This window comes from Grammomys surdaster, unplaced genomic scaffold (assembly GCF_004785775.1).
Source record: "Grammomys surdaster isolate TR1022 unplaced genomic scaffold, NIH_TR_1.0 334, whole genome shotgun sequence".
Classification (NCBI taxonomy): Eukaryota; Metazoa; Chordata; class Mammalia; order Rodentia; family Muridae; genus Grammomys; species Grammomys surdaster.
In genome coordinates, this window is record NW_021604753.1 from 6,551,185 (window position 1) to 6,576,971 (window position 25,787).

Here is a 25,787-nt window from a genome sequence, read left to right on the forward strand (position 1 = left end):
AACTCTCGGCTCCTTCTCCAGTACCATGCCTGGTATCATGCTGCTATGTTTCCTGCCGTTATAATAATGAGCTGAACCTCCAAAACTGTAAGCCAGCTTCAATTAAATGGTCTCTTTTTATAAGAGTTGTTTTAGTCATGGCATCTCTGCACAGTAATAGAAACCCTAACTAAGGCACATGTTATAGAGATCATTGTGCAATGTGTGTGTGTGTGTGTGAGCGCGTGTGTGTGTGTGTGTTTGTGTGTGTGTGTGTTTTGAAGGGAGACAGAGGAGAAAGAGAGAACAGGTGCTCACAAAAGCTTTGAATTCCTCTGGAGCTGGAATCATAGGCAGTGAGCACCTACTCACTGGGAGAGTTGGGAACAGGAACAGGTCCCTGGGAGGATGCTTGCACTCTTCATGATAGAGCCTAATGTTCAAATTCCACAGAGCTAATGGGTATATGCTTTTGGTAACTGGACCAGACAGGTGAAAAGCCTGTGGCATAGGGCTATGGTCTAGCTTTTCTTGGCATCTTCTTAACCCTTGCATGTTTTCAGATGGACAGGATTAAGATTAAGATAATTACACAAGGCGGCATTAAGATATTCGTAAGTAACTACGTAGGGTAGATTGTTCAACCATGAAGGATTGGTTTTTTAAGAATTAATTTAATAAAGCTAGGACTCGGTTGTGAAGAATGTATACTGCTCTTCTAGTGGATCTGAGTTACATTTCCAGCATCCACATTAGGTGACTCTTAACTTCATGTAGTTCCAAAACATCTGAGCTCAAATGTAATGAATAGTGCATGAAAGGGCTGTACTCATCCTAAAACATGACACATCTTCCCTCTGTTGCAGAATATTAAGAAGTTCAGACTGAGTCTGGTGGTCCATTTTACACAGCTGGTCATATGAAAGTGTTCTGTATACAGTCCCTTTCAAGTTAATGATTAAGACCCGATCTGAGAAGGGTATCATTAGACAATTTTGTCTTTGAAACATCACAAAGTACATTTACACAAACCATGAAAACCTTGGTGGTAACCTCAGGGACCATTCCATAGATCATAGATGTGGCATGTAACTGTAAGCTAACTCTCTCTCTCTCTCTCTCTCTCTCTCTCTCTCTCTCTCTCACCCACGCACACACACATACACACACACATACTCTAATTTAAAAATTAATTCATTTTACAGATAAGATTTCAAAATGTAGCTCAGGCTGACTTTGAACATAAGGACAATCATCCTGAGGCTGAGATTGCAGGTATGAGCTACTATGCTCAGTTTCTGGAGGACTTCTTCAATTTTTCACATTTTGTATGTATAAATGCACGTGTATGCCACAGTGTAAGTATAGAGTTCAGAGGACAACTTATGGCAGTCAGTTTGCCTTCTATCATATGGGCTCTAGGGATTGAACTAAGGTCCTTTCACTTGGCCACAGACACCTTTGCTTTATCTCTGTAGGTTCTGAGGTGATTCCTAAATTATTAGTTTAAATAAGAAACACAAAAGACAAAGCACACTGCCTGACCCCTCCTAAGCATCCAGTCATATGAGCTGTCAGGTTTCCCCACAAATGGCCCAACTAGTTGTCTCATTGCTTGTATTTGAAATTTACAGTGTGCCAATATTGAGGTTAAACCACAGACAGTATCATGCAGAAAACCAGCTAAAGTGAACTATTTCTTAGACATCCCTGTATGGGTCCATTGAGTATGGAAAAAGAAAAAAGAAAAAGAAAGAGATATGACCCAGAGGAAAGAGTGGCTACAGTAGCATCTGGTCTACCTGGACCACTGTTTATTTTGGTGGTACCCACCCTGGGCCTCTCATGGGCACAAGGATACAGGTGTGTGTGTGTGACTGTGTGTGTGTGTGTGTGTAAAATAAACCCCATAAATAAATCCACAGAGGCAGAAGAACTCAGGACACCAACTTACAGGTACCTTTTCAGACTAAGCTTTTATTTTTTGATATTACAAACCAGTTTTCTTTATTCACAAACCACTGTAAGTGATATAAACACTAATTTCTAAAGACAGATATACACATTTTTCTGGGTTTGCAGATTGGGTGATGTGTGTTAAGAAGTCACTATATGCCACATTAATCTTTTTTCCATAATTCATAATAGCAATAGTTATTTAGATAAATGAAAACATTCCAAATAAATACTGTTGTTTTAAAAAATCCAAAATGTTTGTTTACACCTCTGACATGACAATTTAAAACGACTTATCGGCAGCTCAGCGGAGTGCCTAGACAAAAGGTTCTGCGACATCGGTTGGCACCCACTTGCTCTAAATGATTTTTATTAAAACTACATACGGTCGTGGGGGAAAGTACAGTTCATTGATGGAAATCAAAACCGCAAATGAGTTTTACTTTAGCCAGCACAGTAAGAATTCCATGTTTGTGATTTCATACACAATGCAAGTTCTGGGCTTGGAAAGCTGGGGCGACTGGGAGGAGTCTGTTGATCTTTTTGCAGCCCCCATTTTTGTTACTATCTTGACCCCATCTGGAGTCGAATGCTACAGCATCATGATAAATTGTTGTCTTGGATAACATCAACCAGGTGCACACTGTAGCAGGCCAGGGGAGTGGGAACGTGATGTTGTCAAACTGTCCCCTTCTGGCCGCGTCTCTCCCTACTCAAAGGGGTCTGGTGAAAGAAGACCACCAGTTCCTAGATTTTTCTCTTCTCACCAGTTCAGCAGTTTCTCTCCCTTCCCCTCCTCGCCCTTTGCTTTTCTTTTTCTCCCAAACCATGATCATCTGTCTTAGATATCGAAGCTACAAAAACTTTGTTTTCAAATCCCATGAAACTTTATTGATGGTTTAATATCCAACCGATCTTACGGGCATGCACGTAGGATGACGAGGAAAAGCTGGATCACAAACACTTTTTTTTTGTTGTTTTTTGCTTTTTAAAGTTTTGTTTGGTTTTGATTTTAAAGCAGAGTTGTTACAGCAGATTGGCAGGTTCACAGCGTGAGTTGATAACTTACTAAAGTGCGCACCGTGGGGCCGGCACTGCACACACAGGCGGTAACTACTCAGGGAACAGCTTGCTGATATTTTAGAATTTAAATACAAAAACAGGAAGACCCATGACAGATACCCCAACTTAGGTTAACTTGTAAACAGGACAACATGGGGGAATTCAAACAGAAGAAAATCACAAGCTGCAATTTTTCGGCTGTGTTGCTCTGGCCCTGCTCCGAGAAAGAATGGGGCAGACACTGTTCTTTGGGGGAGGGAGGGCATGGTTCTACTTTTGTTTTGTTTTGTTTTTTGTTTTGTTTTTGCTTCCTTCTGACAATTGTCTTGGGCCTTGGCAATAGAAGTAAAGATACCAGTTTAAGATAACCCTGGGGCACTGGGGAGAGGGAAGGGCAGGCTCTCACAGACTGAAAAATTGCAAGTTGCTCACAGCGCAGTCATGTTTTCAAAAAGTATCAAGCTGATGAAAATACCGTGATTATCTCTATTCAATGATTGCGATACTTGTAAAATGCGACTATAAATCCAGATATGATTATCATGTAATTCCATAAAAATTATACGTCTGTCTCTAACAGTTAATCTACTAAGCTAAAACTGAAGCCTCAGAGACTGTTTCTAGAACATAACTCCACTGCACAGATGTAAATTTTATACATATTTTTAACTGGTACAAAGAATTTAAGTTTTTATTACTTTCTTTTTTGGAAAAAAAGAAAAAAATAGAAACAGTGCTTTTTTTTATCACCTTTTTATTAATGTTAATTTTTCCCTCCCGTAATATAAAAGTCAGCAGTGATATCAATAATTTCTCATACTGGAAGAAATATAAAAAGAATGCTTATTGATGGCCTAACTAGTAGCCTTTGCTTAAATAACTAGTGGGTAGGTAAGAAGCTGAGTACTGCAGGTGGAATGATAAGAGGATGGACTGGCCGACACAGCTTCCTTCGACTGCAATCTCCGTGCTATAAGAAGCAGATTCTTAACACAGCCTTTGGCTTAACTTTGCCAGGAGTAACTTAGAACCATAGATTTATGATAGTTGGTGCAGTGGGTCATTTAGATTCATCAGTTACTATATATATGTATTTATATATATATATATATATATATTTTCTTTTTTTCCTTTCAGCCAAACCCCAGTCCCAAACCCCTAAGCCCCTCCCGGCCTCCCCTTTCACAGAATAAAATAATATAGATGCAGAAAGAATGACTTGCCACTTACAGTCTTCCCAAACAGCTTAACCCCAGTAGCTTCTTGTTCGGCATATATAATTCATTTACATAATATAGTACTCTGGATATGGCCCTAAATCGGTTTTTATTCATATCTAGCCTCTCTCTAGATCAACCACAAAACTCCTACAGCCAGCAACTGAACTACAAAAACCTTCAGAAACCAAAGACCCACAATATTAAAATACACAGAACAAAATATCTGAGGTATAAGATAAAAAATGTAATTTTTCCTCTTTTTTTTAATTTTTTTTTTAGTTGTTTCTTTGAGTTGCTAATGTGATGTCCTACTGCATGTGACGCAACACTCAGGCCTCGGAAAGCTTCCTCTCTCCCCACATTGGAAGGTTGGTTTGTTTTTGTTTGTTTGTTTGTTTGTTTAATGGTTTTATCGTTTAATATGGAGCAAAGCGGTTGTATCCCCCTCGGTATATACTAGCCTGCAATGAAGAAAGAACGAGACCCACATCATCAGCATGGCTCCTAGTCTTGGCATCGGTCAAGGGCGCAAAAGCATTCTGAAACAAAGCAATTTGAGGGGTGTGGTTTTTTACATGTTGCCTTTTGTAACATGTGGATCATCAAAAAGACTAATGTAAAAAAAATATAGACACTCAAAATCAACCAAAATAGAGGGCACCCCCTTCCCCATCCCAAAACCTTGTCAGAAAGTTAATGGTGGTCACTCCTGACCTCCTCCAGCAACTCCTTATGAAGAAAAACAAAAATCCCAGGAAATTGAATTGTATCTGCTGGTCCTACCTACCAGCTATGAAGCCTCCGGTTTACACATGGGAAAGTGGATGGAACCAGGTCATTTTACTGGTTTGTTTCTTCAATGAGTGGATTTATTGATATGGTGTTCTACTGGGAGAAGCTCTAAGAATATTCAAAGGTGGTTCTAGACAATGTATTGGACGTAGAGATTCAGGATTCTTTTCCACCCCTTTCTTCAGGTGGCCTAGGTGTTGAATCGGGGTTGTTGGATGCCACATTTAATAAGAATAAAAGCTTGCTTCTAGGCTTGGCTAGGCAGCCTATGAATTCTGATGCTGCAGTGGAGGTGAGACAGGGGCACTGCTGGGTGTGATTAAGCTTGTGTACAACAATAGGTTCTTCTATGCCTGCTTGGGTTTCTATGACCCAGGGTCCAGGAAACTGTCTAGCCATAGCTTCTTATGGCTATGAGGTGACACTTAAGCATTTCTCTTTGCTGCAATTATTGGCAATTCCAATGAATGCCCGTGGGACTGAGTTTTAGGGAGAGGACTAAGATTCTCAACTCAAGCAGAAGACTGCATGCCAAGGCGCTGTATTGATCGCATGTGTTCCACGCGATGGACATGTCTTACTGGACTCAAGAGTGTTAGTGCATAGAAATTTGACAAGTACAGGCAAATTCACCCTGCCCTTGCCCCCCCAATTTTGCCCTCCCCCTTTCCCTTCCCAAAACAAACAAAACAAATCCCAGATTTCCCACCCTCCAAGAAGAACACAAAACAAAACAACAAAACAAAACAAAACAAAAGAACCAAGACAACCCCAAAGCCAGCTGATTCCTTAATTTCTTATGTACTAGGCACACACACAAAGTGTGCCCCTCTGTCTACTTTCTCTCCTGGGCGACTATGACTTTAAACATGAATTGTAAAAGGGGAGGAGAGGCAGGCAGATGCTCAGCTGCCTGACAGCAGAGGCCTGGAAGTCTGCAGCTTAGCTCCTCTGAAGTCTGTGCTGGGGCTGGAACCTTGGGGCTATGTGAATGAGCAGGGCAGCACGGGAGGGAAGGGAAAAAAAAAGAAAAAAAAAGTTCTGCATTGACACTGCATTCCGTTAGTGATGGATTTAATTATCAAAATGACTAATTATTCCATTAAGGTAAGTGCTCGCTAGGTGAGACTTGCAAAATTAGAAATATAATAACTTACATGCACTACATTGCCAAGAAATTAAGACATTTATCAAGTTTACTGGGAGGATTAATGTGGCATTTTAGCTGCTGTTAGCACAAGAGACAAATTCAATTAAGGGAAAGTGAGAGGACTCCAACCATCAGCCCATCCTGAGGCCCCAGCTGGGGTGGGGGGCAGGGAAGATGGCAGGAGGAGCAGAGGACAAGGAGGAGCTGCTACTCACCATGGCACCAACGCCGTAGGTGGGGGCTGGAGCAAGTGTGTGGTGGTAGGGGTCGGCAGCATAAACTCGTCCGTAACTGCAAAGGGAAGAAGAGGTGAGATTGGTCCGTGTGTGCTGATGTACCATGGTTACACTGTGATAAAGCCAGCAACGAGAGACAGAGAACCAACACAGCATAGAGGGGTCGATCTCATCCTAAAACATGAAATAGCCCCTCTCCACTGCAGGATAGGAGGAAGCTCAGACTGAGTGTGGTGGTCTATTTAACACAGCTGCTCATACGAATGTATTCCACATACAGTCATGTTCAAGTTAAAGATGGGGACCTGTTCTGAGAAGGGCATCATTATTCACTTTTGTCTTTGAAACATCACAAAGTACATTTACACAAACCATGAAAACCTCGGTGGTAAAAAGTCTCTGGGGACCATTCCATAGATGTGGCATATAACTGTAAATACACACACACACACACACACACACACACACACACTCACATTCACACAGATACTCACTCTTACATGTACACACACACAAACTTTCACACACATACACATTCTCTTCTACTGTGATGTTGCTACTGAGGCAGGCAGGAAGCAAACAGTAGGGAGACTAGGCTTGAGAAGCCCAGTGTCCCATACAGAATTTAGTGCTCAAGAACAGATGAGCTAGATGTCTTTTCATCTGATTTGATTGTCACCAAGCAAATGAGATCAGGCACATTAGAAAGGGTTCAGTGATTTGTCTGGGCAGCTCTTGCCCAATACTTCAGATTGAAAGAAGCTGCTATACTTAGATGCGACAGTGTGAAGGGTCTGTGCGGCCCCAAGGTTACTCTCAGAAATCATAGTTTGGTTTGGTTTTGATCTTAGTATCCTAGAATTTCATCCACTCTTGGGATAGTTCTTAACATAGGGACATTTGGAGCAGGAATGCCTTCCCAGGGTAATGTGCACACTTGATCTGTAATGTCACATGTCCTTACTTGTTTGACATCCATCCCCACACACCTTTCTGAAGATGATTTGAACAGTGAGAGTTTGATACTGATCAACGTGAATGAAGGACGTTTTAAGTTTCAGACTCCCAGTTAGACCCCAGGTGGATAAAACAAGAGATGATTCTAACTTCGGGTACCTGGGACATCCTATGGATACTCTCTAACAGTCAGACCCTTCCTGCATCTTCCAAGAACAAGGAGCTGACATCACCTAGACCACTCTCCAGCACTCTGCCAGGGCTCCTGGATCTTCAGCTGCATTGTGACAATGAAACCTTTTGTTCAGATGCGCACTTTTCTTCAAAGCTAACAAGTTGTCAGCGCAGTTCCCCTCTCTTTCATTTAATACCTTTGTTCATTAAAAATAAAAATTTCATCAGAGAGCCCAGCTGCTATAAGGAGTAGCAGATGCAAGGTCAAGGCATGAGGGTGGCCTAATGTGAGAATGGCATGTGGTTTGATTTTATTGATTTACATTGCTTCTTAATATTTCACCTGGCAAATTCTGGCTACATTAACAGAAGACTTGAAAAAGTATCTTAGGGCATAGATATGTTCAGCGGTAACCCACAGAGTTCTGAAAAGTAAGTGTGAAGATGGACTTTCAGGACAATTTGGTTTTCATTTTGAGAGTAGTTTGACTGTGGCAACAGTCTCCACTTTGGATTGGGGAGAGAGCTGAATTGGTCAAGTGCTTGTTTTGCAAACATGAGGACCTGAGTTTGAGTTCCCATACTCATATTTTCAAAAATGCAAAGTATGCTGACACTGGAAAAGAAGAGGCCAGTGAGTCTCTAAGACTTAGTGCTCAGCCAACTAACATTACGTGACAAGTTCTGGAGCCAGTGAGAAATCATAAAAAATACAAACAAACAAACAAACCCCCAATAACAAAACAACAACAACATCAGCAACAACAACAAAGGTGTGTAATGTCCTGAGGGGTGACAGTGGAGACAGTCCTCTGGCCTCCACACACAGGCACATATGTGCCTATGTACCTGCACCTAAGAGTCTGCTTTTCCTGAGGTATGGATGAACTGAATGAAAGCATGACTCCACCTTCCAGTCTGCTCTTATCATTTTGGGGCTTTAATATTGGGCATAGCTTCAACCTTTGCAGAAATCCCAAGGTAATAGTTTGACTAACACTCTCTTACAAGGCTAAAGAAAATACAGCAGCCTCAAACTATTCCTCCCAAATGAGAAGGCTCCGGTTCTCTTCAGGGTGACCTCTACCTTCAGAATACCATGGTTTTATGATGATTAATAAATTTCATTTCCACTGAGGAAAAGGGACCATGTCAGCTCTAACCGAGAGCAAGGAAGCTTCTTTTCAAATGCTAATTTCTAAACATGCCCTTGTGTGACAGGACAGTTTAGACACAAGGTTATTAGGGGAAATGGGGACTTGAGCAGTACTTCTTCAGCAGACATGCCAGGCACATAGACACCCCAATGTCCTCAGAGGGAACAAAGAGCAGCAGCTTCCAGGGACCTCCACAGTGTGAGGGCATCATGGCTTAGGGTCTGATCTGGGATGAGATTAGCTTTGACACTGCCATTTCTAGTAAAACTGGACAAGACATAATCAGACTATGAGACTTTCCTGGCCCCAATTCCAACAAACCAGCAATCTTGAAAAATATGAAACATGCTCACTGAAGTCTACATGCTGTATCACCACAGAAGACAGCACCAGTGCTACACCAGATCAAACACAGCAACCTTCGCCCAACTCAAAACCATTCAAATTGAAAGCCATTTATAGTTCTAAGATCCATGTAATCCATCCATCCATTCTTTGATTTGAATTCATCCATCCATTTCTCTATTGAATTAAACATAAATCTGTATAAATTGTATCTCATCATTATTCTGCTTAAAATCTTCCATTGTTTTTTCATGGATTCTAGAATCATATCTTCTGTTCATCCAGGCTTGTCTACCCTTAGTGTCGCATGGCATATATCTGATAATTTCTTTTACTTTTCTATACAGTTGTTCACTTTCCCCCCTCATGGTAAGAAAGACTGTATCTAATTTATAGACATGGACCACTTGAATGAGACAGTAGAGAAGAGGAGAGAACCAGAATTCTAAAGATACTGGAACCCATAGTATACTTTTTTTCATGATTTCAAAAATTATGTACATATATGTATATAATTTTTTAAATTACATATACTTATAGTGTGTGTGTTTACTTTTTTCACCCTTCACACTATTGTCTTAAGTCCAAGGTCTCTCATCGAACCATCCTAGCTTGGCTGGCTGACCAATAAACTCTAGGAATCTGTCTATATTGACTCCTGAATCCCCCTATGTGGGGGTTACAGACACATATGACTATGCTTAATATTTTACATTTGGAATTCAAACTCGGGTTCTCATTCTTACAGAGAAAGCACTCTTTCCCACTCAGCTACCTCCCCAGGACCATGCAGCATATTCTACCAGTAGAAATATTCCTTAGGATATACTTGCTAAACATTCCCCTTAGTCATTGACAGACACTCAAAACCCTTGAAGATACTGCCAAAAATATCTGGGGACTCTTCAAATGGAATGTGGAGCTTTGTACCTTTGGGCACTAGACAAATAGCCACAACGTCTAAATCCTTGTAAGAAAGTAAAACACAGATAATGGGAGCTTCCTTGTTGGCTGCTTCATCATGGTTCCCAGCCAGGAAGCCTCAAGTTAAACCAGGGAGGCAACATGATGTCCCCAGGGAGAGCACCAAGAACTTCCATATCTAAGTTCTGTCTTCACACTGTCCTTGTTCTTCTACGTCAGACAAGACTCCTCTCTTTCTCAGATCCACATCATTCCGACTCCAAAATAGTGTTGCTTCTGTCTGAGCTCTGCCACATTCACATGGGAAATGCATGAAAACCAACCTGATGCATTTGAAAACCATCCACAGAGAACAGAGAACAGTAGGGTGCTAGGCTTCTCACATGGAGCCTCACAAGCTGCCCTCCCCCTACTGTCCAAGCCTTTGATTTCAGAAGCAACAGAAAAGTTCTAGTCTAATATGCTCACAAGTACTTCTAGCAATCAAATTACAACTCCTGTGGCATCAGAGTCTACCTAATTTATAAATCTCAGATGTAGTTTCAATTACTATAGTTGAACTCAATGTTACAGTGCAGTGAAGTCAATGATTCTTCTATCTGTTGAATGGGAAACAAGAATCTATATTTTTATTTATATGCATATGTATGTGCAGTGCGTATGTATGCATGTGTGTTTGTACATGTGTACTGATGTATGTAAATAGCAGATGTTGATACTGGGTGTACATCTGAGGCTAGAGGTTAATGCTGGGTACCTCCTTTGCTGTCCAACTGATTTTACTGAGGCAGGGTCTCTTGCTGACACTGAGAGCTAGCAAATTTGGCTTGTCTAGCTTGCCAGCTCGCTTGAGTCTAGCTGGCACACCACCTGGCTTCTATGTGAGTGCCGAGGATTCTAACTGGCATCCTCTTACTTGCATGGTAAGTGCTTTATCCATTGAGCCATCTTTTCAGCCCTAAAAAACAGTTTAAAAAATGCTTTATGAATCCTACTGAGACATAGAAATAGAACTTATTATTACTGTTTTCAAAAATCTAGTTAGGACAAGTTGCATGCTAATGAAATTTGATGTGCCTGTGTGATCAGCCCAAGCAGAGTTCCAACAGTGTCACAGTTTTCTGCTAAGGGTATAGTAAGTGCAGTATAATTAATTTCACTCCCTTTCAATTAAGAGCCTTATACCATCTCTTTAACATCACCTTCCCACTCTTCTAGTCTCAGAAACAGCTGGAAGAATCTCTATGGGGCAGAAAGGTGGATGAATTCTATTCCCCCCTTGGATGGAGTTCATAAGGTGGTGTGGCCTTCCTAGCCAGTCCAACTGTGTCAGAGAAGTGACTGACTTGTGTCCCTCCTGCAAGAATAATTGTGGAGGGTACTTTCACTTTGCCATGCTTTATCAGGATAGTGAATGACCCCCAGTCTGTAGAGGTCTTTAGGGACTACTGTATGCATTTTCTTTATAGCTGAATTATTAGCCTGTAGGTATTTAGGAAAATGAATCCAGGCTAGGCACATACTTATTGAAAAGGTATGAGGGCTCAGTGGTTCTGCTGCCCTGCTATGTGGGGAACTCTCGAGGTTAGACAGTGGATCTTCTCTTTCACATTCTTAGGGAGAGCCGACAGAGGTCTGAGTCTTAACATGTTTATTGGCCCATCCCAGTGTCCACTGTTAGTAAGACTCTGAGCTAGTGAGGAGGGAGGAGGCAGAGACTTAAGTTGTACACACACTTTTTATTCTACTCAGATAGTCTTCCTGTTATATCACTCTCATCTGGTTAATTCTGAGAACTTTGAAAAATGAAGATAAAAAAGATTCAAAAGGAAGCTCGTTGGGTTTCTTCACTGCTGGCAGAATGTACTGTGGAGATGTAACTTTCCCTTTTTCCAGAGGGAAGTGCAGTAAGAGTACACATGACCCTGACCAAGTCAGTGTTGGGCCATGTCCTCTGCTCTTCCCAGGGACTGGAACAGGGGAAAGCAGTTCTAGTCCCTCGAGGAGAAGGAAGAGCACTCAAAGGCACATGGCCTTTGGGCTCTTCTATTCCCTATAGCTAGTGTTATTCCATCCTTCACTCAGTCACCATTTGTTCATTTCCCAGAATATGTGTTAAGAGCATTACATCCTTTAACTCAAACAGCTACTGTTTCTCACTTATAAATATAGACAGGCTAGCAAGCAAGCAAACAAACAATGAAAAAACCCACCACCTGACAGAGTTGAACTTATGGACTTTAACATGGGGATATCTGATCAAAAAATCTTTGTAATTCTGTGGATACAGAATCTCATATATCCCATGGGCTTTCTCTGAGCTCAGAATGGGGAAAACTTCTCTCTTCAAAGACTCAAGAAATATTGCTCAAACTATGCTAGGCTTCTGCTGAAGACCTTTCTCATTCCTGGACTGGAGTGTGCTGACTTATTTCTGAAACATGTGAAAATTCTCTTTCTTTCATGCAAGTAAATATCTATCAGACAGCCCAGGAGGTTCAGGACAACAAAAATTTCCCCAGGCAATTACTGGGTTCCACCATTTTTCTCACTTTTAAGCTAAGGACAAAACAACATGCTCCATTTGGAGAAAGTTTTGAGATATGTGTTTGCTTTCATGTGTCTTTGACACAATGTTGGGCATCCACAGCTTAAAAGAAGGAAGTATTAGCTAGTTCCTACCTTGAGTTCAGTGCATTGACTATTTTTCTCATGGTACCCAGAAAGCAGGGAGGAATGTGCTTATGCTATCTGGGTCCATAATCTATGGGGAGGATGCTTTGTACATTTAGGGTGGGCCTCCACCCCTTCGACAATCCTCTGAGGAAGTACTTTGAGGAAGTAGAGGTATACCTTTTAATCTTTTAGGTGCTTCTCAACCTGGTTGACAGTGAAGACAAACCATCTAGGGTCATAGTACCCTAGCTGATATTTGAGACAGACCTTCCAGGAGCAATGGTTTCCATGCAGACACCAACAGGCCTGCAGCATCCTTACAGGAAGGTTTGACTTCCTGCACCACAGACCCCACATTCTGATTTTCTGTAATAGGATAAAGACCTACTGAAAAATAGTAAGATGAAAATTCCTTATATGTATTTAAATGAATTCAGAGGGCATCAATTAATCGTGGGAACATTCCTATTCACTCTCTTGTGGAGTAACTAACCAGAGTCTGAGTATCAGGTCTTAAATTTTCCTCAATAATAGTGTGCACATTTGTGAATACTATTTCTGAATCATGGATCCAGCACAACCTTTCATTTTTCCTCAGAGTTCTAAATTAGGATAACTAATCCAGACTCAAAACTCAAAACATCTAGAAGTCAGCTCTTAATGCATCAAAAGCTCTAATGTATAAGTGAAGATGGAAGGTGACTGCATTCCTCTCCACAAGGCTCTCGCCTTACAGATTTGAGACCTCACTCACTTCTTCAGCTTGCCTTTAGAAATCAGCTTCAAGAATGACTGAGCACATATTCAATCTTATGATCTTCCCAGTTGCCCCAGAAATGGGACAGAATGCATCCTCTGAGCTCTGAAGCATCAGTGTGGAAATCTCACAGAATTTTCCTTTCAATTTTTTTTCACACAACTTTGTGATAAACATAAATGTTCACACAAATCTAATACCTACAGAATGTATGAAAGTTGGACTCCATATTTCTGTCAAAACAGAGAGAATCAGTTTTCCTGTCCTCTCAAAGCAGTTTTAATAGCTTCCATTAGTCTGAACCTCAGAGGGGCAGGTGTAAAACCAACCAACCAACCAACCAACCAACCAACCAACCAACAAACAAACAAACCAACACCCTTGATTCCAGATTTACTAAGCAGAACAGCAGCCAGCCACTTAGGAAGACACAATAAGTCCCACTTTAGGCCTTGAATTAAGTTAGTCTAGAATGAATGCTTCATCTGATACAAGAGGCATAGTCACAGTCAAGACAACCTCTTAGAAACCCTCTTTCTCTTTGTCTTAACACCGTTGTTATAAAATCCTGTAGGAATTTCCCATCATGCTTTGAAATCACTGTGGCATCCCAGTGGCTGCATAAAACACACCATCATAGAACCATTTGTGTCCTTCATCAGCCCTGTGACCTGGTAATCCTGCAGAGAAGTGGAGGCGAGCAGTAGCTAAGGCTCCTTGGGGATGCCCATCCTTCTGCTACCTGCTAAATAAAGGCAGGGATCCTGATAGTATAGGACTTACATGTGTAGTGAGGATGAGATGAAGCTGATGGGTCACTAGCTTGTAAGATATAAAACAGGCATCAGTTAGCAGCTGAGAATGCTGTAAAGGATACCCTCTGCCTGTTGGATGTAGGATGGGATACATACACAAGCCCCACCCTGGTCTGGGCTAATCACTGGGGTTTGAGATACTTCTCTCTTTTATGCTTATGGAAGCAGGTCGGAGGTTTCCAGAAGTAACAGGCATAGTGATAAAGATGTAGATTCTAGGATCTGAACCCCAAGTTATTTTCTTCTACTCTAACAAAAATAACAACAACAATAACAACAACCACACACACAGTCACACACACAATGCTTTACTTGGAAACACATTAATAATAAAGTTAGGGGCACAGTTCTCATGAATTGTGTGTTTCTCTAGTATAATCCAGTTTCAAAGAAATAGAGTAACAGCCACAAATATGAGTCCTATATATTGTTTAAAATTCTATCGTAGCCACAGTTGGAAATACAGTTTTGTTTTTATTTATCTCAATACATTTAAACTACAATCAATTTTTTATAATTATTAATGGAGTGGCTTGTATAATAATCAAAACTTAAATGTTTATGAATTCCACTGCATACTTTAGACTTAGAAATACAGATGGGCCAACCACAGATCAAGGCTCAAAATCAGGAGAGTAGAAGGCCCACATCCATAAAAGATTCCAGAATTTTCCTTACCAATGGATAGAAAAGACTTCCCAGGTGTGTGCCTTACTCAGCTATGAAACCACCTTGGAGAATTTGCTACAGTGTCGATCTTTAGGTTTCCCTTTCGGACTCAGGGATTTAATGCCCTGAGGGTATGTGAGGGACTGAATGGGCTCCACCAAAATAGGTCTCATAGTCTGAATTTAATTATGATACGTCTTTCCTAAGGTTTCACTGCTGTCATCTCCTTCCATTAGGCAAATTCAGAGTTATCTATATTTCCCTAATTTTACCAGGTAAATGGATAAGGCCATTTTATTTTTATGAGTACATTTTATTGTTATTGCATGCCACAAGCCTGGAACAGTGCCTCATACCCAGTAAGCTCGCAGTAAACGGGATGATTATTATTTTTACTAAGTACCTTTGCTTACATGTTCCCTCTGCACCTGCTACTTCCAGCAAAGTGCACATCACACTCCACTGGAAACAACACCAATTAACCACAAATCAGTTTTCTCCATGACAACTTTGCTGAATCGTCAGAAGATGCTGATGAGGAGAGGACAATTAGAGGGAACTTGCTGAAGGATTCATTAGAGGAATGACCAATTTAGCAATTCCCTCTAAATATTATCTGAAAGCTTATTGCAGGTGTGTGCATGCATGTAGGCTCAAAGGGACTAAAGAAAGAAACAGTGCACGTACCTAGCCTGGTGTCCTGGATGTGCCAAATATTACTTCTTTATTTAAGAGACCTGCCTCCCAGTGGATGTCTCCAATAGCTTTTATTATTTTCATTTACCTAAGATTTCTTTTTCACACACATCAACCCCAGGTTAGGTACCATAAGCCCTGGGAAGTGGAGGTGCTTTTCTCTGTGGGTTCTGGGCCTTGGAAAGCAGGTCTTCATGATTGTACAAGAACTTATTGACTGAGACTTTGATGTGGTGTGTGTGTCTGTGTGTGTGTGTTCGTGTATATGTGTGTGTGTGTGTGCATGCTAGTACACAAAATTCTCTCAATAACAGCAAGTTACTGATGTATCCTGAATAATTCAGTAGAGCCCACAAAAGAGACAGCTGTTACAGGGGTAAATGACAATGTAATCTCACATACTAGGAAATAACTCTTACACCTTTCTAGAGGAAGAGGGGGGTTGATAGTCAATATTGATTGTCACATTGACAATATCCTAGAAGACAAACATCTGGCACATCTTTGAGGGAGATTCAAGATTTGTTTGCTCAAGGAGGGAAGAACCACACTGAATGTGGGTGGCACCATCCCAAGGGTTAGGGTCCTAGACCCAATTAAAAGATTCATTCATTCCTCTCTGCTTTCTGACTTTAGATGCAATGTAAGCAACTTCTTGATACTCTGAGCTTTCCCCGTCTTACTGCTGAGTCTTTCTGTTCATGACTATACCCTCAAACTAGGAGCCAAAATAAAACTCTCCCTTGCTCAAATTGCTTTGGATTGGCACCTGGTCACAGCAGTAAAAGAATAACTACTACAGAAGTCTCATGTGCTTTCTAACCCTACCACCATGTCCTGCTTATTCTCCTAGGAAATAGTATTCAAACACAACCACTGCTTAAAATTCCATGGCCAAGAGTCACTGTGGGCTGTCACCACACTTTCCGAGTCTCTGTGGTGGCTTTCTTTTCCCTGTTCATTTCATATAAAGTTCTGGTGTCTATCAAGATCTCTGGCTGACTGTTAATAAGATCAACATATGAATCCTCCAACGATTATGGAAAATGCTACATGGTTTCACAGCCTCCTAATCTCAACTTGTCTGAGCTACCTCTGTGAGCTCCTGATATCTTGCAGACATACTTTCTCTGATCTCCATGGATATTTTGCCCTTGAAACTGCAAGCATGCCTGATTGTATAACCTTTGCACCGGTTGTATGTTCAACCAATTGAACTCTTGACTGTAAAATCTGAGGCAATGATTAGTTTCAACTGTCCACTTGCCACAAATTAGAATCTTTTGGGAGAAAAGTCTCAGATGATTGTCTTTATCAGGTGGTCCATGGGCATGTTAGCGGGGACTGTTTTGACTGTTCATTGATGTAGCATGGAGGGCAGTAGCATCATCTGATCAGGTGGGTCCTAGTCTACCCAGGACTGAAGCAAGCTAGATGAAGCAAGTATGTAACATGTATCACTTGTATCCTTCTTGTTAGTGAGGATGGAGTCACATGACTGGATGCTTGTGCTCTTGCCTTGGCATTTCCTGTGTCTTAGCTTAGACATAGGACTAAGCTAACTGACTCTAGCTTAGAACCCCAAGCAGATTAAATCTTTCTTGTTTGTTTGTTTGTTTGTTGTTTTTATCACTGCAATAAAGACGAAACTCTTGGGTCATTCCTTGACTATATTCTTGCATCTTTTTAGTGCACCCTCATCTAAAAAGCATTTTTGATCATGGAAGCTAAAGCTGCATGGCACCTTAAAGGCCTCTCCCCCCCGACCAACTGCTTTTTGATTTAGAGAATCCCAACTCTATCTTTTAAATGTATTTTTATTGCATTGTAGTTGTCAGTCTGTGTGCATGCATATATATATATATGTGTGTGTGTGTGTGTGTGTGTGTGTGTGTGTGTGTGTGTGTATGCATATGCCATGGCAGCCATTTGGAACTCAGAAAGGCAGTTTGAGGAGTGAGTTCACTCCTACCATGTAGGCCCCAAGAATCAAATTCAGCTTTTCAGGTTTGATGGCAAGCACCTTTATCCACTGAACCTCACTGGCTCCAGTCAAACTGTATATAGAAGTATATACTATGCATTTTGATGCATGTGATTTGGGGCATGATATCCACTAGAGTGGAAGTTTGTCTGTGGAAGGCTTAATTCTGCATGTGACAATGGCTCCATAGCTAGTATCAAACTTGAAAGAATTCCATCCACTAAGTAACTTGATTTTTCAACCTCCATTATTGCACAAGACCCACCTTGTTCTGCTAATATTACTAGTTCATCTTGAAAATGTTCTAGTGAATCACAAAGGCAGGACGGTTTCACAGAAGGAACAATCATACTGTCACCCCTTTATATCTCTTGAAGAGTCCAACCTATGGAAGATTCTTGAGATTATACATTAATCGATGGTTCAAGCGGGCTAGTAGATGCAACGGTTAGCCTTATACTCAGTTATGAAAGAGGCAAGATCTACTTGTTCCTTCTAGGATCTGCCCCATCTAGAGGAAAACTGACTAAGTCAAATACAGAAAATTTAGAATTACTTAGTAAGAAAATTGTTCCCCCATACACAGTCTCACAGCCAACAAATGTGAATGGGCAACTACTCCACACAGAATGTAGACAAGAATCAATCTGAGGGCAGCCTGCTAGTAGAGAGCATCCCTTTGCCTTGAGGAGCCCCGAGAGCAGATCATGACCTTCCTCTTCTGATGCAGGCGATGAGCATCTTACCACCACCAACCTACAGCCAACCTGCCTGCTCATATCTCCCACCATTTGCAGCTTTTCCCAAGACTCATACTTTACCAGTTTTTTTTTTAAATAAAATCCAGGAAGCCCCACGAATCAACATTTTGAGAATCTTGATTTTGTTTTTTAATTCAATGTAGGGGATCAAACACAGAGGTTTAGTCCTACTAAGGCACATTTTCTACCACCAAATTTATACTCAGCCCAGTTCACTGACACTTTTCTCAGGAAAATAGGAATGTGCCTGTTGTTGCACCCTGGTTGTCGATAGATACTAGGATGCAAAAGGCCTGGCTTCTGTGGGGATTCTTTAGCAAGCAAGTGGACTGTGTAGGATGTGCATGTGTTGGGATTTTGCAGCTTGCAAGGGAAAATCTCCAAGATGACATTAATTTCATTGCAGAACTGAATTCCTATTTGGACTCTGTATGGTAAGTAGACTGGCTGCAGGCAGATCTGATTGATTTGAGTATCTTTTCTCTCTGCATGATTCAAAACCTCCAGTTCAAATGAGACCAGATGACGCACACAACACAGTATTAATATGACCATCAGAGGAACAGTGGCATCTTCAAACTGTGACTCACAAAAAAATCATTAAAGTGTACTGAGCAGCTGTCCTGGAGAAGACAGGATAGGTGAGAACCAGGCTGTGCTCATGCAAGCGTTATGCATTACTTCTTTAGAGAAGGTTGCATGCAAGCCACTTACAAACATAACTATCAGATCATGGGATTCGCCTGATATCTACTCGGATGTTTCCAGGTTTCAGTTTTTGATCCATGATGTCAAATATGGTCTGAGACACAATGTAACACACAGGAAGTTTATCATGGAAGTCAGTGTGTCTGTATCATCAGTACACCCACAGGTATCACTCACTCATATGTTACTCCGTCATTCCTCCCAACTCTAGGCTCTTCCAACCCATCTCCTTTTCTTGCTCCACTTTGGAAATGGTCAGTTATTCCTGAGCCCCAGAAAACTATTTCTCACTCTGTCACTCTCAGAAACGCAATTAACAGACCACCTTCCACGCTAAGGCATTAATGTGTTAACTGTGGCAGCACCTCTGACTGGGAGAAGCCGGGCTACATGAGCATCGAGATGGGGAGGAGAGAGCAGTATCAGCATCGTTAGCAAATGAATGTTTGTAAATGGAGTATGTAGCTACTTTAGAAAATGAGCTTGTGGAAGTAAGTCTTGGAACAAAACCTTAACCATTAACAATGCAGAGATTGCCTTTATAGGTGACCCCAATGCAAAGACCTGTGTGGCCCTGCCAGGAACATGATCCTAGCTCTGTCCTCCTTTTCATTCATTCTCTCCAAAGACTCTGAATAGGGCCTGAAACATTATTAATAATTTGCATCTTTATTTATTACTCCATCAATAAAAAATAACCGGTAACAGATGCATGGTCTCTGTGCAGAGCTGGCCCATATGTATGCTTTTGAACATTTGTGGTATACCTGTCTATGGCTGTTGTCAATCACTTTCCTTATACTCTAGTGATTATCTAAGGTAGCTTGGCCCTCCCCCATCACATACAATGACAGAGAGAGAGAGAGAGAGAGAGAGAGAGAGAGAGAGAGAGAGAGGGAGAGAGAGAGAGAGAGAGAGAGAGAGATCATTAAGGCACTATCGAGGCACTCAAATAATTCCAAATTTCATTGTGCAGAACCACATCAAAATGAAATTACAAGTGTTGTTTTGATGGACATATCATGAAACTATTCTATTCACCAATGTCCTGGTTTTGCACACAAAATCAACCTTCCTTTCTCTAAGTTCAGATACTCGAGAATACGTGTTGAAGGGAAAGAAACAGAGGATCTTTAGCTAAAGGAAGGAAGATTCCCTTCTTAAAAGACAGATGTAATTACATTTCCTAATGCCACTGGCTTTGTGGATGCAGTCTCTTATGGTCAATAATATTCCATGAAGATCCCAAATAATTCCCATTTCAATCTCTCTGAACTAGATACAAAAGAATCATGGGAGTCACCTTGTATCCCTAAGCTCCCTTAGTCACCATTTTACAACACAAGTGCTGGTTATTCCATGAATTTTGTTGTGCATTTGTTCACCACAAGGCTTACACTTTCGAACCAGGGATTATTAAAACCAGAAATACAAATATCAGAGTTAGCAAAATGCTTCACGTATTTTCCATACGGCAGAGCCTAAGAGCTTCAGCTACACTCAAAACTACATGGTCTCTTTCTCTCTTTATAGAAACTAAACTTTCTACAGTGAATAACTGTAGCATGTGAAGAAGATAAAAAGAAGGAAGAAAAAAAAGGATACTGAGACTGAGGTGGGGACATCAGGAAGGAGGAATGTCTGTTACCTGCAGAGGTGTTACAAGAAATTTCATCTGTTGCAACGAAGACGAACTGATTTCTGGAAGAGAAGATAAAATTCACAATACTGCTCGCTCAGGGGGAAACGTGCTCGCTGGCGATTTGTTCCATGTGCACAGGTGAAGGGTGGGGAGGGGGCTGCGTCTGCATGGGTGTGGCAGGGAAATGTGCTGATGGACCGTGGACTTGGAAAGCTCGGAAAGATCACAAAACAGGCATGCGGGACCACTTAAATGAAATCATGAGGGCATCAGGATGTGGGCGTGTACAAGCTGTTGTGCCAGGGTATTAATACTGCGTGTTACCAAAGCATGCCAGGGCGCATGGCTAAGGCCAAGCCACTTCATGTTGTGCTTACATAGGTTTTTAAAATGCTAAATATATACTACAACTTTTAAAAAAGTATTATTAGGAAAAGAGTGTACCAGGACTAACTAGGATTATCATAACACTCCATATATTATGATGTACTACTCAAAACTGTTTTTAAAAGAAAAGAAAAATATTTTCATTACAGAAGAGAGCATTAGAGAACATTATATGAAATTAGGTTGTGGATAATAATTTATCAAACTAAGGTTGTTTTAGGAGGACAAAAATCTCACCAACTAAAACAACACTCATCTTTTCAAATTATTCTTCTTTTGGTGGGGGGGTGCTGTACACACTGTGATGAACATATGAAAGTCAGAGGACAACTAATGTTATTATTCCTTGCCATCTGCCTTCTTTGAGACAGCATCTCCTGTTATTTCAAGCTGTGTACACCCAGCTAGTTGGCCTGTATGCTTCCAAGGATTCTTCTGTCTCTGCCTTCTACTGCTCTCTGCTAGAAGTACAGACACACAGCACTATGTCTGGTTTGAAGGGTCTTTGAAGGATTTGAACTCAGGTCCTTACACTTGCACAGCAAATGCTTTAAACACTGAGCCATCTCCCCACTGCACTCAATTTGTTTTGTTACAATATGATGCATATTGGAAAGAAAACTTAAAAAAATAGAAAATGTTTTTGCACTCTGATTTATTAAATCCGGAAAGATGATAAAAACTCCCTTAAAGCCTTTTCCATGGTAACAGTTCCATAATGTAACATGTTCAAATGTGGAGGTACCATTGACTTCCCTAGAAATTAGAATGTCTATACCTTGCTGGTTGGACTGACTCATTGAGATGGCCTAGGATCTTAAATGCCTTGAGAGCCCCCAGAGAGGTGCTGGGGTCTCATTTGTTAGATTTTACTGTGTATAGGGATCAAGAACCCAGATAAATGTATTTCTGGGAGAGTCTTAGCATGATTGCTTTTGTTCCAGTGTTTCAAAAAACATCCAGCAATTGAGCATTTCATAAAATATCTTAACAGAGTTTTACTGTCACAAGAGGTGCACCTCTGAATATAAACAGAGATGCCTCTAGAATATTCCCTGAAACTTAACATTCAGCTGAAAACTCCAGTTGCTTCTAAACCAATAAAATCCTAACAAAATTACATACTCTCTGAGAATACTGTCTTCTATAAATCTAAAGTCAAAAATAAGTTCGTTTATCATCTATCTTAAAACAATAAAAGCAAGTTTGGTTGTATCCTTGCTACATTTATATTATGACCCAAACTTTTTTGAAACTTAGAAACTATTGAGTTTCAGATTCCCTAGGTTCGAGGAGCAATAGGTTTGAGGGGCAATACAATTGATATATCTGAAAATGAAAGAGATATATGATATGGAATTTGATTTGACTTACATAAAGACTGGTGAGATTCGGCATGCCTAACCTGCAGGTAGAGTATTCCCAGCATGCATCAGACAAGCACTTAAAAGGACCTCCACTCACAAGGTGCCTCTAACAGGAGCTCAGCCATAGCTGAGCATGGCAGCCTTGACCATTCACATGTTGGGCTCTTAGAAGAAGCATTCCCATATGCATGCTGTGTGTGAGTGTTAATTATTTAAGCAGTGCTCCATGACTCATAACCCCCAATTCTATAAGATGCTGCGAACATGTATGTTGCTTCTGCATGGTTCCCTTCTAAGGGATAGTCTATGTAATCAATGACCTTGAGCTGACCCTCCTGCCTCCAATTAGAAGATGTTAAAGAACAGGCATATGTCCTTACACCTAATTTTTTTGTAGTGCTGTGGATTTAACCTAGGGCTTCATGAATGATAGGTAAGGATTCTACCAACTGAGTGTCAAACCCAACTCTCAGGTTGCTAGAGACCTGGGATGATTGTAGGCAATCCAGACAAAGGTTAAATTGTTATTAAAAGAATAGAGAAAACTTTCAAAATTAAACCCAGGGGTATTATTTTAAAGTAATTAGATCTTAAGTTCCCTAGAATTTTATGCAATATGTTGCTGCCTTAAGAGTGATCTTTTGGACACCATGATTTTTAATTCTTAAAAATGCCACATTTTTCTCTTGTTCTCTCTCCATTCTTTTTTATCTTCCTTCCCTTCTACCTTCCATCTTTCTTTCCTTTTATTCTTTTCCTTCTTCTTTCTCTCCTACCATCTACCATTGCTTCTGGTAACCTTCTTCTCTTAAATTTTCTCTTTTCAGTCTTTTTTTTTTTTAACATTTTGGGGGTGGAGTCTTTTTTATATCACACAATCCGGTCTCAAGGTTCTAGGATCAACAGATCTTCTTGCCTGGGGCTTCTGAGTAACTGGGGCTATCCTGTTATCATTTTTATAGTTCTTGAGTATGTTTTGGAACTAAGGCGATTACATTTGCTTTGATAACTCACTTTCTAAAAAGAATTGGCTTAGCTGGCTTCTGTGAAGTAAGATGAAATCTCAGAGGTCTAAGACTCATTTGCAGTAGTGACAGAGAGAAGGAAATGGCACTCATTGCTCTAGTATCAGAAGAGCTTACAAAAGGCCTTCCAAAAATGATGACCAATTTACACATGAACTCTGTGCTATTTTACTTTATTTTCAAACATATATAACCAGTCCCATTCCCTTCTAGAAAGATTCCCATAAAATGTCAATAAAGTGCCTTTCTATAGAGCTATTCAAATATATGGGATGAGTCTGTGTAGCAGCTCTGGTCTTCTAAGATTTTTTCTTTCATTAGTTGATTATGAGTAAGAGCAATAGGGACAGTGTATCAAAGCAGCTCAGAGGGGAGGCCAATGCTACGACCTCGTCTTCTCAAGGGCTCCATACTGGTGCCCATCACCCTTTGCTACACCATTTTACAGATTTTTTTGTTCCTTCTACCCTAAAGAAACTTTTAAGACAGTAAATAGAAATAAATGTCTTATTTAGATACTTATACATAGGCCATATGTTGATTTGTTCTCTGAAGCCATTTATCCCAAGTTACCAGAGAGCAAAAATGGGATGAAAAGTGTAGCTAGAAAAGTGCTGTCCACAAACAAGTTCAGAAAGAATCAAATGATCTGAGCAGTGAGGGTGCAGGGCCACTTCTTGCACTAACAAAGGAGGCAGGTACCATGGGCCACGTCCTTACGCTAACTATCATGTTTCCCGCTCTTCATACAGACCCATCTATTTAAAAGTCATCTGACACCTTATTTTTAACAGAGTGGCCTGAACCTTGATTTTAGATGATGGTGTCTGGTTGACATTTTCAATATTGGTTATATGGTGATTACCTATGAAACTTCTGATGTATTCCAGACAGCCAAGTTATACCAAGCCCCATTGAATGAGCATCTCTGAGAATGGAACTTGAGCATGGACTACTACTATCCTGGTAATTTTCACATGCACTGGAGTTTGAGTTGAGTTGTCTGGTTGAATGGTTTGTAGCTTTAACGATCCATAGACTCACAGGAAGAGCTCAGGGGAGTGTTGCCGGCTGGATTTTCTCTGCTGGCTTAGCTGATCTGAGAGTCCAACAGACACTCTGAACACGATCATGCTTATTAATAGCCAACGGTGAGTTGGTAAATCTTTCATTCCAAGTGTGGAGAGGTATGCTTTTTAGGACGCCAGTCTCTATCAAATATGGTTTACACACTTGCCTATGATGTGAGACCGCTAAATGTCATTCATGCCTATGCATTTACTTCATCTTCCTACAGCCCCTCTTATGAATGCTCTGATGAAAGAGGAGTAAACTGAGGAAGGCCAGTTGAAATGCCAAGTGGTGGAGACGAAATGTGAACACCATTATCTGGAACCCAGTTCCCTACCCTCACTTCCTCTGAGAATCTGCTCAGGGGCAGTCACATGGACAGTGTTCTGTCACCAGTAGTAGTATGCCTGCTTCTCTAGGGAAATTTCCTAGGTAGCATTATTGCTCTGAATCTGCAGCTTCTCTGAGACAAAGTGATAGATATTTGAATCCATCTTTGGGTATGATATGACTGAGGACTGAGAGAAATTATTATAAGGATAATCAACTGTCTGCGATACAGAAATGCTATATATCATTTTATCTACAGACTTACTTCCATTTTAAGATGTTTTCCAACCATTCAGAGTCCGTCTGACTCAGCTCGTAGCTTATTTAAATTAATCTTGTGTCTTACTATATGTCATTTTTATCTCTCACCCCTCTCGCCCTAGGTTAAATCTCATCTATTTGCAATTTCCTTCTGAAAAGTGCCAAGGGAGAAGAGTGGCCTCCTAGTATTTCTCAAGGAGACTTGAGAAGCCAGACAGAGGTTAAAGGCAGGCTTCTGGCAAGACCAGGTAAGGCTGGATTGCGACTGTCCCTTCTCAAATAACACCAATGTTGTTTCATGGGTAGTGGTTTGTTAAAAACTTCAGATCTGTGTGGCTCATAGTGAGTCTTTGTGAACCAAATGCTGTAGATGTCAAATATAACACAAGACTTATTCGTATTTAAAGCCCTATGGAATGCTGACTACAAAAATCTCTGCAGCCTGTAGGTTGGTCTCTTGGCCTGACAGGTGGCAGCTGGGGTTCCCCAAGATGGGGTGAGGTCAATGTGATTCTACCTGTAGGTTCTGGTGAATCTTTTAGTCATAAGACCCAGAGGGTTCTGACCTTGACAGACTTTCAAGAATCTCTCTCTCTCTCTCTCTCTCTCTCTCTCTCTCTCTCTCTCTCTCTCTCTCTCTGTGTGTGTGTGTGTGTGTGTGTGTGTGTGTGTGTGTGTGTGTGTGT

The 25,787-nt window shown here is 40.9% G+C and overlaps 1 protein-coding gene across 3 annotated transcripts in view; it reads right to left on the reverse strand.

Moving 5' to 3' along the window:
- Positions 1–1,936: 1,936 nt before the first annotated feature.
- Positions 1,937–25,787, reverse strand: part of Rbfox1 (RNA binding fox-1 homolog 1) — a 176,113-nt gene continuing 152,262 nt past the window's right edge. For 2 of the 3 annotated variants that reach the window (XM_028778317.1, XM_028778316.1), the window contains exons 11-12: positions 6,375–6,450; positions 1,937–4,756 (exon numbers count right to left, since the gene is read on the reverse strand). In XM_028778317.1, coding sequence (XP_028634150.1) covers positions 4,634–4,756; positions 6,375–6,450 — 199 coding nt within the window. In that variant the 3' untranslated portion in view covers positions 1,937–4,633. The remainder of the gene's footprint in view (positions 4,757–6,374; positions 6,451–25,787) is intronic. The other variant, XM_028778318.1, reaches the window with a different exon arrangement.